This window comes from Protopterus annectens, chromosome 1.part2 (assembly GCF_019279795.1).
Source record: "Protopterus annectens isolate FY-2018-M chromosome 1.part2, PAN1.0, whole genome shotgun sequence".
Classification (NCBI taxonomy): Eukaryota; Metazoa; Chordata; order Ceratodontiformes; family Protopteridae; genus Protopterus; species Protopterus annectens.
In genome coordinates, this window is record NC_056727.1 from 953,468,871 (window position 1) to 953,483,643 (window position 14,773).

General features: G+C 40.3%; 1 protein-coding gene across 1 annotated transcript in view; it reads left to right on the forward strand.

Moving 5' to 3' along the window:
* Positions 1 to 14,773, forward strand: part of LOC122792184 (microtubule-actin cross-linking factor 1-like) — a gene marked incomplete in the record, with an annotated part of 3,579,694 nt that overhangs the window by 1,694,811 nt on the left and 1,870,110 nt on the right. The window contains 1 exon segment of the mRNA XM_044059907.1: positions 11,991 to 12,114. Within this exon segment, the coding sequence (XP_043915842.1) occupies positions 11,991 to 12,114 (124 nt within the window).

The window sequence follows — 14,773 nt, forward strand, 5'->3', positions numbered from 1 at the left end:
GCTTGACAACAGCCCTTTCTGCTTTATATTGCCTGAGTCATTGTGCTAAAAAAGTTTTTTGTGCTCTAGTCTTATCAAAAAACAGTTGTTTAACAGCAATTTTTCTAAACTCGTGTACAATGGATATAAAAAGTGTATACACCCCTGTTGAAATGCCAGGCTTTTGTGATATAAAAAAAGAGACCACAATAAATAATTTCAAAACTTTTCTCACCTTTAATGTGACCTATAATCTGTACAACTCAATTGAAAAACAAACAAATCTGTTCAGGGAAAAATATAAAAAACGTACAATAAGCTGGTTGCATAAGTGTGCACACCCTTAAACTAATACTTTGTTGAAGCACCTTTTGATTTAGTTACACCATTCAGTCTTCTTGGGTAGGAGTCTATCAGCATAGCACATCTTGACTTGGCAATATTTGCCCACTCTTCCTTGCAAAAGCGCTCAAAATCTGTCAGATTGTGAGGGTATCTCTTGTGCACAGCCCTCTCCAGGTCACCCCACAGGTTTTCTATTGGATTTAGGTCTGAGCTCTGGCTGGGCCATTCCAAAACTTTAATTTTCTTGTGGTGAAGCCTTTCTTTTGTTGATTTGGATGTATGCTTGGGGTCATTGTCATGGTGAAAGGTGAAATTCCTCCTCATCTTCATCTTTCTAGCAGATGTCTAAAGGTTTTGGGCCAAATGTGACTGGTATTTGGAACTGTTCATAATTCCCTCCACCTTGACCAAAGCCCCAGTTCCAGCTGAAGAAAAGCAACCCCAAAACATGATACTGCCACCACCATGCTTCACCGTGGGGATAGTGTTCTTTTGGTGATGCAAATTTGGGTTTTTTTGCGCCATATGTACCTTTTGGAATTGTGAACAAAAAGTTCAACCTTGGTCTCATCAGACCATAACACATTTTCCCACATGCTTTTGGGAGACTTGATGTATCGTTTTGCAAATTTTAGCCAGGCCTGGATGTTTTTGTGTGTAAGCAAAGGCTTCCTTCTTGCAACCCTACCCCATAGTCCAGACATATGGAGAATACGGGAGATTGTCACTTGTAGTACACAACCAGTACTTGCCAGAAATTCCTACAGCTCCTTCAGTGTTGCTGTAGGTCTCTTGGCAGCCTCCCTGACCACTTTTCATCTTGTCTTTTCATCAGTTTTGGAGGGACGTCCAGTTCTTTGCAACGTCACTGTTGTCCCATATTTTCTTCAATTTTTGATGACTGTCTTCACTGCGTTCCGTGGTATATCCAATGCTGTGGAATTTTTTTTGTACCCTTCTCCTGACTGATACCTTTCAACAATTAGATCCCTTTGATGCTTTGTAAGCTCCCTGCGAACCATGGCTTTTGCTGCAGCAGGCAGCTGAGTAAATGTCAGGAAAATCCTACTAGGACAGCTGAACTTTATTTGGGGTTAGAGTCTTTTTAATTGATGGAAGATGTTTACCCAAGAAGACTGAATGCTGTAATTAAGTCAAAAGGTGCTTCAGCAAAGTATTAGTTTAAAGGTGTGCCCACTTATGCAAGCGTGTATTGTGTGTTTTGTTTTTTTTATATATTTTTTTTCCTCTAACATAGTTGTTTGTTTTTCAATTGAATTGATTGAATTGTGTAGGTTATAGGTCATATTAAAGGTGGGAAAAGTTTTGAAATGATTTATTGTGGTCTCATTTTTTATATCACAAAAAAATGGCATTTTAACAGGGGTGTGTACACTTTTTATATGCACTGTATATTGTCAAGGTAATCCCTTATTTTCTGCTTAGCATTCTACAGTGCATCCTCTGCTTGTTTTGTGAGATTTCCCTTATTCTGTAATACAACATGTCAGTCCCTCTAAATAATTCTTGTTACTTCTTAACCATAGCTCTCTTTGTTTTATTTCCACCCTAGTTTTAAACTTCGTCTTAATTTTTATCCCACTCCCTAGCTATATTTTCAGAAGTAATTTGTATCCTCTTGAATAAATTCTGAATAATCTCCACTACCTATTCCTTAAATTCCTCTCTTTTCAACAGGTAGGTTGTAAAATGCCAGTTTGTCATTTTGATTTCATTACCCTGTGTTTGTTATTTTAGTTATTAGCACATGATCAGAAATAGTTATTGGATGCATATCAAGACCTTCAATTAAATGCACATGTTCCTGTCGAATGTAAATTCTGTCTAGCCTAGCCCAGGTTTTATGTTTTGGGGAATAATATGTAAATTCACTCCAAATTCCTATTACTGAATTCACATCTTCCATCCAAATATTTTCATAAATTTCTTCAAAAATTTACCTTCCTTTGTTATACTTTCCCTTCTGCCCCCCCCCCCGACACATCTTCACTGCTGCAAATAAAATTCCAGTCCCCACCTATAAGTAATATTCCTTGCTGAAACTGATTTTCTCTCCCCGAATTTTCTTAAGCTCCATTACAGCAGTTTTAGATAGAAGATAAGTACAAGCTGGTGTAATCCTCCTCCCTTGCCAGTAGCCCCCTCAGCACTACAAGTCTGCAATTATTATCTTTTTTTATCATCTTCTGTCACTATTGGAGCCCCCTCTTGCAATTAATATAATTGCTTTTCTTTTTCCTTTGTCACAGATATACCACCGGATAACCATCCTGAAAGCTTCCTTTATCAAATTCACATGTTCATTTCTTTCCAAGTACGTCCCCTGTCACTTAGCTATTTGAAATCTACATTTTTTTAATATAGTTTGCTATTCATTCTTTTTTTGTGTTTACCTGTGAGACCATTGACATTCAAAGACATTACAGAAAGCATCATTGTATTAAAAAGTTATTATTCCCACCTTTTATGTTTAACACTTTTTTTGTTAAATATCTAATTCCAGCTTTTGTGTTACATCCATACACTGTTTGGCAGGTTGAACTTTTATATAGTTGTTTCTTGTCATATCCATCTTGAGCCTGTCACATCTTACAAAGCTTTTTGTTTTATTGAAAGCATTCAAACAAAAAATACTCCCTAAAACCTGTTAATTTGATACTAACACACAATACTATGTACATGTCCAGGTATTGAAGTTTTACCCCCCCCCCCTAATAGGAACAGTTGTCCCAAACTGACAGCCACACTCACAAACTTGAGTTAACCTAAAAAAAGGTTATCCATGCTAAGATGCATGGTGCAGCCAGTGCCTCTAATAAGTGCTAACTGGTTTTATGTTATCTTTATAGCTCTCCCAGCTGGTTAGACCCCTGAATGCTTTCAGAGAATGTTATCTCCTTGCCAGTTTCTCTTTTCTCCCAACCGTTCACTCTCCATCAGACTAAACAGTTTCTGTTTATCAGATTGTCTCCATGGAGACATGAGGGCCCGATACAGAATTGCTACTAATCATACATTCATTTGGTAGAAAAAAGCCTCAGAATATTCAGTATTCCTTTTCATTTACTTTTGTTCTCTTAAAACTTGTTACTAAATCAATCTAAGATCCTTAATCCAGTCATTCCCCCATGCAAGAATGAGAAAATGCACATTCATTTTTCTTTTGTCATGCACTTTTAACCAGTTTTTTTTTAGATTGCAATGCCAACATTTCTTAAAACTGAACAAGAAAAAGAGAGTGAAGGGAGAAAGAAACAAAGGAAAAAAAACAGCAGCAGATATTTAACAGTCCCCATTACACTTAAAAAATAACTGAGAAAACTTTACTTTATAGCATGCAGAGAAAACCATACACCACAAAAATAGTACTTTTAAAGAAAAATTTTCTTTACTTAGTTAACTTTCTCCCCAAAGCATTTTTTTCTGAACAGTAATGACATGAAGTAGGCATATACTTTAGAGTCTCCCACAAGTCCAACAGATTCTGAAAAAGTCCAATATTTACAGATTTTCTTATTTGTTATGTTTCACAAATAATATTGTTGCATTGTAATCCCACATTGTTACTGGTTTTATTACTGTTCATCTACATCTCAAAAATCCTGTCGCTACTTCATTTTCAATGTAGTCTTGATTCTTTTAGTCATCTCCTGTGCTTACTTCCTTTTCTCTAACATTTTCTTTTGAAACAGTGGAAAAGGTTTCACAGGTACAGTTTATCTGTGTTCTTTATTACCATGAGAACAAGAAGCAGAATTTCTTTCTGTTTCACAGCTCAGTTTTTTGTTGGACAAACTTTTGTATTTTCTCCTTAGCATGTACTTTATCAAAAATGATTTTAACCCCTCCAGGGAAGAATCCCTTGAAGACAGCTGGGCACAGCAGTTTTGAATCTCATACCTACATCTCAACATTCCCTGAATAGTGGAATTAATTTTTCTCTTCTGCCTGGTATGCAATGAGTGATCATTCTCCACAAACACACTCTGCTGTCTCCCACTTTTAGTATTTTGTCCATCTGACACAGTTTTGTCAGAATCAACTCTTTCTGCTGGTAGGATTGCATCTTTACTACTAAAGGTCTAGGTTGCTTTCTCATAGTCAGGATTTAAGCATGCACACAATGTGCCCATTCAACTAACGACAACTGCTGTGGAATTCCAGTCCAGTTGCTTATTTGCAATTTCGTAAAATGTAATGCAGTCTGTTCCTTCCAGCTTTTCTGTTGTAGCTGAAACTCTCAGGTTTTCCCTAGGTGCTCTTTACTATAATTCTATTATTTTTTTAAACATCTCTTCCTGAGCAGTCTGATATTCAGCCAGCATTTTCTTCATTTCAAACTCCACTTTTTGCAGCTTTATCATCTCATCTGAATGTCTGTTTAAAGCTTCTTCCATTTTTTTCCAGCAATATATGATGTACTCCATCAGTGTTTTGCTTATTTTAACCAGGTCTGTGTGCAGGTTACTGGAAGTCATGTCTGAATGTTGCATTGCTTTTTGCTGAACAGCTGCAGAACTTACCCTGGTCAGTGTTAATTCCTCACCTTTTGTAGCTGATTTTCTTCCAGATGCCTTGTATTTCATTTTTCTTGGCATCCAGGCAGTACACTTACTACTGAATTCACCAGTAAACACAAAAGTCTACTGGCCCTCTCTGAATTTCTGATTTCATACTGGGAGAGCTAGAGTTATGATGTTACTCAGTGTGCAACCATCTTAGAAGGTGTCAGTTGCTTTTTGGTCTAGAGCTTCTATAGGTAACATTTTTGCATCTGCTACATGGCCCAGTGCTCATATCTTTATAACTCATTGCAAGTTGGACATCTTACTTAGGAATAGGGCATCATTTGGCTACTGTGTACTCTGGAATATCCTTCTTTGAGGAGCACCCAGGGTTTCTCTAGCTGGGGACTCCCTCCCATCCATTGAGGAATGGATGGAAAAGGCAACATCAGATGTATATAAGTTATGTATTCACCATAACTCTGCATTTGTGTTGTCTGTTTTCAACCTTCCTCAACCTCCCGCTTTCCAGTCCCCTTCCCTTATTTATAAGTTCCTGTTGTGAGGTCCCCTTTATGTCCTGAGGTTTATTTCCTGTCAGCTTTGCTGCATGAGCATCATTACCTGTCTCTGATCCTGTTATGTCTCACCATCGAATTTGTACTCTGAGTGCCTCAGGCTTATACCACTGTGACAGCCAATCCGATCAAGCCTTCAGTCGGTCCTTCCTTGGTACTCCCCTTTTACTTCTGATACCTCACCAGACCATCCCACAGATAAGGTTCCTAGGAAGGGAATGTGTAAATGGAGACACCTAGATTCACCCCAGGAATCTATCAGCGAGGACACTGACTTCGATGAAGGGGAGGGGTCCCCATATCTCCACCTGATGAACTCTCCTTTGGAGAGATCCTGGAACTTCTTGAGCAAAAAGGTAGATGGTTTTCTGAACCTCCTTCCCAGGAGGAATCTGTGTTTCTGGAAGCTTTCAGATCTAGTCCAGCTATGTTTGGAGTGGTCCCACAGGCTGATGAGTTGATAGACCTAGTCTTGCAACATGCATGGAAGGAGCTGGATACCATGTAGCCTATCTCAAGGCGACCAGATAAGTTTTTAGCTCCCCCAAAGGACAAAGACCACTGGAACAAGATAGTCCCAGTAGATGCTATGGTCATGTCAGCAGCCACTAAAAAAGAGCTTGTGGAGCAGAGCTTCTCTATCCATCCCTCTAACAGGGAGTTTAGGGCCTTGGACAGATTTGGCAAGTGCATTTATGTCTTAGCGACAGAAATTATCTGGTGCACTTTAGTAGGTTAAGAACAGAGAACTTCGATAAATATAGAAACCCTTGGCAACTGTTAGTAGAAAAAAACAAACTGAAAAAGTACTGCAAATGTACCGAAACAGAAACACGGCAAGGTATGATGGCACTTAAGTCAGTAGTTGCAGAAAAATGTCACCAAAAACACTGGCTCATATAAAATCTAGACAATATTTAATGGGATAAGCATTTTTGCAATAAAATTGCTTCTTCAGATCATGAGGTACGTTTGTAGTAATTTTTCAGGTTAAAAACAGATTTTACCAAGGAGCTCTTCTAATCTTTTTCTAGGTCCATGTCTGAGGAGGACCAAAAGAAGGCTTCTTCACAACTGGCTGCCCTTCACTCCATTTCCAACTCATGTATGAGGCTGATAACTCATGCTGCTGTGTAGGTACCTTAAGGGAGGTAGGTTTGGGCATAGTCCTTTGGAGAGATGCTTGGATGCACCTGTGAGATATTGTGGAGCCCTTCAAATCTTCATTCATCAATGCTCCCTTTGATAGGTCATCCTTGTTCAACCTCATAGTGTAGGAAACGCTCTCCAGAAGTGAGCAAGATGGAAAGACTTTGTCTGCCATTAAGATCCATTTTTCTCTCCAGAGATCCATCTCTCAAAATCAAGGCAGTAAGGTCATTTGATTTCATAAGTCTAAAGGGGGGTTCCAAGACTCACAAGGAGACTGTTCTCCCCAGGACAGAGGGGAGACCTCTAAAAAAGACATCACACTTGCGACAGAGGTGGCCTGCAGAATCAGTTTTTCAGGGATACCTTCTTGGATAAAAACTCTACAATTGCTTCTGAAAGGTTACCTGGCTGCTGTACTCTGGGGACCGTCAGGAGGGGTGCTGTTCTGTGCATCCATACGCCTGGATATCCATCACAAGAGATACTGGGGTGGAGAGGATGATATCCAGAGGTTACTTCATGCTATTTTTTCAGGTCCCCTCTTTGAAAATGAAAAAGATCCCGGATGTTCCACCCAGTCAAAGGGAGGCAATGGCTTTGGAAACAGAAAAGCTGATAGAAAAAAAATCTCATCCAAAACAAATTCCAGACCAGTTAGGATCTGTAACCTATTCAAGATTCTTTTTAGTGCCAAAAATGACAGGCAGCTTGAGACCCACCCTGGATCTCAGCAAACTAAACCAGTACATGAAATATTCAAGTTCTGGATGGTCATGGTTCAGTCCATTTTGCCGCTGCTGCAAAAGGATGAATGGATGTGCTCAAAAGATCTTCAGGGTGCTCACCAAATGTTTGTTGATGGTAGCAGCTTACCTTGAGACTGCTGTGATTCCTGGTGTTTTCGTATCTAGGCAACTGGCTCATGACTACTCCAACCAGGCATCTGCTTGTGCAAGCAAGGGACTGCTTGCCTCAGTTATGTCACCATCTGAGCTTTACAGTCAACTACAAGTCACAACTCACACCTGCACAGAATCTGGATTTTATAGGTACTCGTCTAGATGTGGTCAATCATTCCTCCTACAAGAGGGCAAACCCTCAGATCCCAGGTCATGGAAGTGATCTCCATTCTTCTCCTCCAGCACACTAGTCTTACAAGCCTTAGAGTCCATGGCAGCAGCAGTAGTAACTCTGGTTCCATTAGCCAGATTTTATATGTGGATTCTGTAGTGGTCTCTGGTCTATTCTTCTGCAGCCTTTGTACACTTCAGTCAGGATTGCACAAGTTTGGAAGGAACACCTTCTTTGGTGGATCCATTCAGACAAAGATTCTCAAGGCCGTCCATTTGTTCTACCTCTGCAGGTAGCCACAATGACCACAGACACCTCTCAACAGGGGTGGGGGGTATTTCTTGGAAGGACAACCCAAGGTACATGGTCCACAAAGAGGCCAATTCACACATCAGTGTCCAGGAAATGAGAGCAGTTCTCCTAGCATTGCAGGCCTTTCTAGATGCTCTCCCATCCAATATGATTGCAAATTATTCAAACGGACAATATATCTGTAGTCTGGTGCATCAACAAACCGAGGGGAACCAGATCTTATTTGTTATGTTGAGAAGTAGTGAGAGAGAGTGGCAATGGACAGTGTCTTCCAGCTGCTTTCTCATAGCAACACACATACCAGGGAAAGCCAACATGATTGTAGACAAACTAACCAGCTGCATTCTAATGCTTCACAAGGGGTCTCTGAATATCTAAGTGATGTAGAGGATTTTCTGTTGATGGGGCCAGTCATGCTGTGATCTTTTGTTTCACTCCTCAACAACAAGAGCAGCAGGTTTTTCATCCTAGTCCCTCCATAGGGAGTATCACCGAGAGATACTGTAGTTTATGATTGGCCCTCTGTTCTCCTCTATGCTTATCCCTTGTTGCCTGAAATTCTAACATTTCTTTAGAAAGCAGTCCAGATGAAGAGCACAGTTATCCTCCTTGCACCTTTTTGGCCTCACCAAGTTTGGTGCCCCTTCCTGGGCCTTCATCTCCTGTATCAGTGCCTTGGGTACTGGACCCAAGTCCAGACCTCCTTTCTCACCTGACAGGAATGAAACATTCAGATATCAATGGCCTCTAGCTGACCGTATGGTTTCTCCATTTCCAGTGATGGCTAGACAGTTCAGGCTTTCCTCCCCAGTCCATTGCATTCTTTTATCTTCTCAAAAGGTCTCCACTAGGAAAATTTACAAAAGTTAATGGAAGAGATTTTCAGTCTGGGCAATCCAGGGAGACCTTGGTCCCTTCTCTGCTCCAGTTTATGCAGTTATTGAATTTATTGCCTCCATTGTTAACAATTATTCAACAGTCAAAGTTCATTTGGCTGCTATTTTTAATTTTCTTTCAGGTGAAAATTCAGAAAATCATTTCTCTTTGGTTTCTTCAGTTATGCAAAACTCTTATTAAAGGCACCCTTCTACTTGGGCCTTCAGTCAAGGATCCTACTCCTCCATGGGATATTACTTTTGTGCTGCAAACTCTGAATCAACCTCTTTTTCAACCATCAACAAAGGTAGGCCTTAAATTCTTGCCCTGGAAAATGATTTTTCTGGTCGCTATCACTTCCGCTAGGTGAGCATCTGAACTCCAGGCCCTTTCCTACAGATCTCCCTATTTGATATTTCATAAGGATAGGTTTTCCCTACGCATGAACCCTTCTTTTTTTACCTGAAGTGGCTTCTGAGTCCGACATTAATCAGGTTATTAATCTACCTGTATTCTTCCCAAAATTTTCGACAAGGGTGAATACATGCATCTTTTAGATGTGCATTGACAGCTTAGATTTTATCTTCACAGATCCAAATATTTCAGGAAGGCTGATCAATTATTTGTATCTTTTTGCAAGAACAAATTGAGAAAAAGCAGTGTCTGAAGTGACTAGCTAAATGGTTGACTGACTTGTATATCTTCAGTTTACAAAGAAAGAGGGCTATCTTTGCCTAAGCCCTCAAAAGCACATTCCACAAGGTCTGTAACCACTTCAAATGCTTTTTGGTCAAGAACATCTATAGATGACAGTTGTGATGCTGCCACCACTTGGTCAAATGATCATACTTTTATTGCTCATTACAAGTTAGATTTGCTATTCAGGAATAGGGCAGCATGTCAGCATTTAGATCCACTGAGGACCACCCATGGTTTATCTATCTGGGGACTGTGCCCCATTCATTGAGGAATGAATAAAAATCAGAGTGTCAGATATTCAAGGTATGCACTCACCTTAAAGATGCGTTTGTGTTGTCCATTTTCATTCTTCCTCAACTTCCCACCCTTCATCCCCCTTCTTTCCGGTGAGACCTAATTGATGCCCCTTTGGGAACCTGTTTTTTCCCTGTTTGAGCTCCAGCCTCTCTTTCTATGCCTCTGCCCTCCTTTTTATATCATTTTGGTTTCATGCATATGTTTTTTGGGAGAGCAAATGCAATCCAAAGTATGCTAGGACAATAGAGCATTATGGGTAAAGGGAGAAGCTTATGAGTTGGATCTTTGAATCTCGATCCAAGATGCATCAGCTGAGGAAGAATAAAAATGAACAACACAGATGCTTAGTTGTGGTTAGTACATAATTTAAATACCACAGACTAGGAGAATGTGGTAAGGAGCTCACATGTGTAACATGCTTAGCAGGTGTTCCACAGCATTCTGGGAAGTTTATTTAGCTGATTACCAGTTAACCATCTTCATAGTCAGAAAAAAATGTAGCCAGTAATTATAAGGTGCAATGTTTTATTGTCCTTGAAACATGTGTACATTATCAGTTCTGGAGAGTGGAAAGGTGTAGAGTCCATAAAATAGAAGTAGACACAAATTACTGATCCCACAGAGTTCTTCATAGGCAGAGTTGCAAATACAGTGACAAATATTAATGGCCAAATAGTGTGATGAAAGCACATGGTTAAGTTCTCTGCAAAACTATATACTTGCTTGCCCATTAATTTATCTTAAACAAGTTAAATGTAAATATTTTTTTTTCCATTTAGCTGAGCTTGTTTCATTCCAGCAAGGATAAAATGGGTTTGCAGACAAAATTAACAGTAAGTAATAGGTCACCAAGCATAGTGGCAAGCTTGGAGTCCCTGAATTTAAAAAAAATTGAGTAATTTTTGTACCAGGTTCTACAGTGCACACATTTTATGAATGTCTGTGTATATGGCTCTCGGGTTTTGCTTCAGGTCCAGAATAACATCCTGAGAGGCAGAAGCCAAGGAGATAACATAGTTATCAGATAACGTCTCTTCTGGCCTAGTAATCTAGAACCTGAAAGAGCAGTGCTGATCACAAAAGGATTTAAGAAAAGATTGTTGGCTAAAAGGTAACTGTTCACTTGTCCCTGATGTCAACTATACCAGGAGAGAAATGGCATTAGGAAATAACAGCTACCACCACATTCTGTTACCAAAAAGTGACAATAAAAGGAGAGTGGTAATGATTATGAAACACACCCATTTACTGTAGTGACCTCCAGATAAAATGTGTAGCCATTTCACATATGAGCGGTTAAATTCTCAAACCATTGACTTGGAGGAGTATGTAAACTGAGGTTTTTTTTTCTTCTTGTAGAAGGAATAAGTGACTATATCTCATTCTAAGTTATTTGTGTAAACGCTCTCTGAATTTTTTTTGTTCAGAAATGTTTTTTAATTCTATATAGAAAAATCTGTTTCCTATAGTTTTTATCCCCCCCATGAAAAAAACAGTGTGTCTACTTTTTCGGTCTATTGAGGATAGTTCACTGCAAATTCAGTCATTTTCTGTTAAACATGCACCTGCAGCATCACTTCTGAAGACATTAAACAGCACTTGGTTTGATATTAAGCTTACCGGTAATTTACTGGAAATTCATTCAACGTGGATAACTAGTCTTTGGTATATTACATTACTGCCTTCCATTTCCCATTCCTGTACTTAATTTATCACCTTAGGAATGTACTTAGACTTCTCTCCTTATTTGTTTGATAGGCTTATGGAAGCCTTGACGGAATTTAAATTGCTTATTCCTGCCTTCCCACTATGGATATCAAGTCAAATAAAATTGATAAGGTTCCTTTCATGAGACCCTCCCATCTGTAAATGTGACAGCATGCTGCTGCATTTTTCTGGTGATGTAGTCTTAATATTCACATTTCCATTCCAAGTTGAAGCTTTGTAGGTGCAGTCCATGAGTTACTAATGCATTGCCTGATTTGCCTGAAGGTAGTGGTGGGTTCTTTACTTACAGAAGAGCCATTTATAACTGACTGGATTGTTACCAGCTTTGGAGCAGAATGCTAAATTGTATTGTCCTACATAAGATGCGAACCTCTTTTGAAAGAACAGTAAGTGTGTTAATAGTACCTAATGTATTTTTGCTTCTCAGGTGCTACAAGGAGAACTTGCCGAACACCAGGTTCAAGTGGACAAGTTGAAGAAGGCAGCCTCTACCCTGCTGGATCTAAAGGGAGATCCTTCTTTGAATCAAGAAAACATTCAGCAGTCTGCAGGTGAGCTTTGAGAATTTTTCTTTGACATCCAGCTTGTTTTTTTTGGTGGCACAGTGACACAGTGGATAGAGTTGATGCCTCCCAAGAGGTCCCTTTGTTTGATTCTCAGTTGGGGTGCCTTTTGTGCAGAGTCTACACATCCTCTCTGTGTTCCTGTGGTTTTCCTCCTGGTGCTCTGCTTTTCTCCCACATTCCAAAGATATGCAGTAGGTGGACACACTAAATTGGCTGTAGGTGTGAATGCATGTGGAAGAACTGCTGTGGCAGGGCTAGTCACTCAGTGGTGTAAACTTTTGCTCTAGATGATTGTCATTGTTTCTGTGACACCCCGACTCCATGTGCAAAAATGGAAAAAAAAATGGTTGTGGATGGATGGATATCATGTTTTTGTATTGTTCACTTCGAGCATTTCATGCAGAATTTTAAAGTATTGTAATAGAATTTTTGTTCATAGGTTCATAGGTTCATAGGTTCATACTAGGCTATCTGCCCAAGGGCATTTATAAGCCTAGCCCATAGTTATGTGGCTTTCGCCACCCCTTTAGTTTGAATAAAAACTATGCCTATCATTTTGCTGTGCCTCTGTCAAGCAGTGACGCTGAAGTAATCCCTGGGGTATATCTGCAATCTCCCATCCATTGGTCAAGATTCCTCTTGAACAAGACCAGAGAGGTGCTCTGCCTCACATGTACCGGGATTTTGTTCCACAGCATAGGGAGTCTCTGGGTGATGAATCTGTCCCTCCAGCACGTTCTATTTATAACCGTGTCAAGGTTTAAGTCTCCGCCCTTGTGGTTCTGAGGGATCTAGATTTTTGAGGTGAAGCATATTCATCAAATCTGGGTTTGACATGGCCTTATATGTCAGGCACAGGTCACCTCTGAGCAAGCGGTATGAGACTGAATAGAGCTGGAGTTCTTTCAGTCGGGCAGCATAAGACATATTTTTGAGACCCTTTATCCTTTTGGTGAGGAACTTTTGGGGCCTTTCAAGCTGCAGCAGGTGTCTGGTCAGATACATTCGAACGGGCATTGTACTCAATCATAGGTCTAATAAGTGATGAGTACAGGGGACGATGACCTCCCTTGATCTAGATGTGAATCCCTTCATGATCAGGTGGGTGATATAGAAGGTTTTCCTAACTACTTTAGCAACATGAGTGTCAAACGAAGGCTACTGTCAACCTGGGTCCCCAGATCTCTGATGACTTTTTCTGTGCTCAGTGGATTGCCACCTATATGGTAGCTAGGGGTAGCCTTGTTTTTCCCAAAGGGTATGACTATGCATTTTTGGCGTTTAACTTCAGGCCATGGCTCTGGCACCAGTTATCCATTTCTGTGAGGCCCTTCTGGAGGATATCTGTGTCAGATGTGTTTTCGACTATGGCCCAGTTTGCAGTCATCTGCAAACTTTGTCAGCCATAACCCTCCTGTGTTTGCTTGTACTTCAGAAAAGTAGATGCCGAACAAGAGTGGACCCAGGACTGAGCCCTGTGGGACACCACTTGTGACAGGCTTTGAGTCTGACATGGCTCCAGCAACTCTGACCCTGTGGGTTCTGTCACTTAGCCAGTTTGCAACCCATCTTGTGATGTATGGGTTTACATTCAAGCTGATGAGTTTTTCGATGATACCTGAGTGGGGTATTGTGTCAAGGCCTTTGCCAGGTCGAGGTAGGCTGTATGGACTGCCTTTCCCTCATCAATGGCCTTGGTGACTGTCTCGAAAAAGTCAACCAAGTTTAAGAGGCAGGATCTGCCTTTGACAAAGCCAAACTGAGTTGGATCCAAAGTCTGCAAGTTCCCTATGTCTTTATTTATGAGTTCCATTATGATCCTCTCCATGGCTTTGCAGATAAGGCTTGTCAAGCTAATGGGGCGGTAATTTCCAGGGTCTGTGGAGGCACCGCCCTTATGAAGTGGGACCACAGTCGCCGTGCGCCACTCCTTGGGTACGTATCCTGAGGTGAGGCTAAGATTAAACAGCTGTCCTAACTGTGGGTTTAATTCCTCATTGAGTTCATGAAGCACACAGCCGGGTAAATAAATTCCTACTGTCAGTCTCGAACATTGTAAGTATTGTCCCTTCTCTTGTGTTTAATCATTGTCTTTTTAATATGTTTTGCAGAAGGCTCCATTGCCCTTCATCTAGTTTTAGCTTTGCCACGATGCTGTTTGCAGTTCTTGAATACACCCAGCTTTTCTCTTTAAACCTAGGTGAAAGATAATTACTTTAGCATTTTCCTTCTAAAGTGTTTTCTCTGTAGAGTGGTATTGAGAGAGTACATGCTTTATAGCCATGATTCTTTAAAAGTTTGTTGCATCTTTTTCATTGGCCCAGCACAGGCTTCTGCAAAAGAGAGGCTAGGCATCATCACTTCAGCTTCTCCCTCTCCTTATGCTCACACAAAGAGGACAGACCTACGACTACTCATTCTTCCCACTTAACCACCCACCCAAGTGCCCTGAGTAACTTTAAAAGCTTGGTTATAATTTTGTTTTGCAAGGACTGTGTAAGCGTATCTCTCCCCTAAAATTGTAGGTTTTAATGCTACCCTTCATGGCTAAAAAGGCATATGTTGGGTTTTCAATCCATGGTGTTTTTGTATAAAGTGTAGTACTGCAAGGAATATGCCAAGTTACAGAAGTAATTGATTGTAG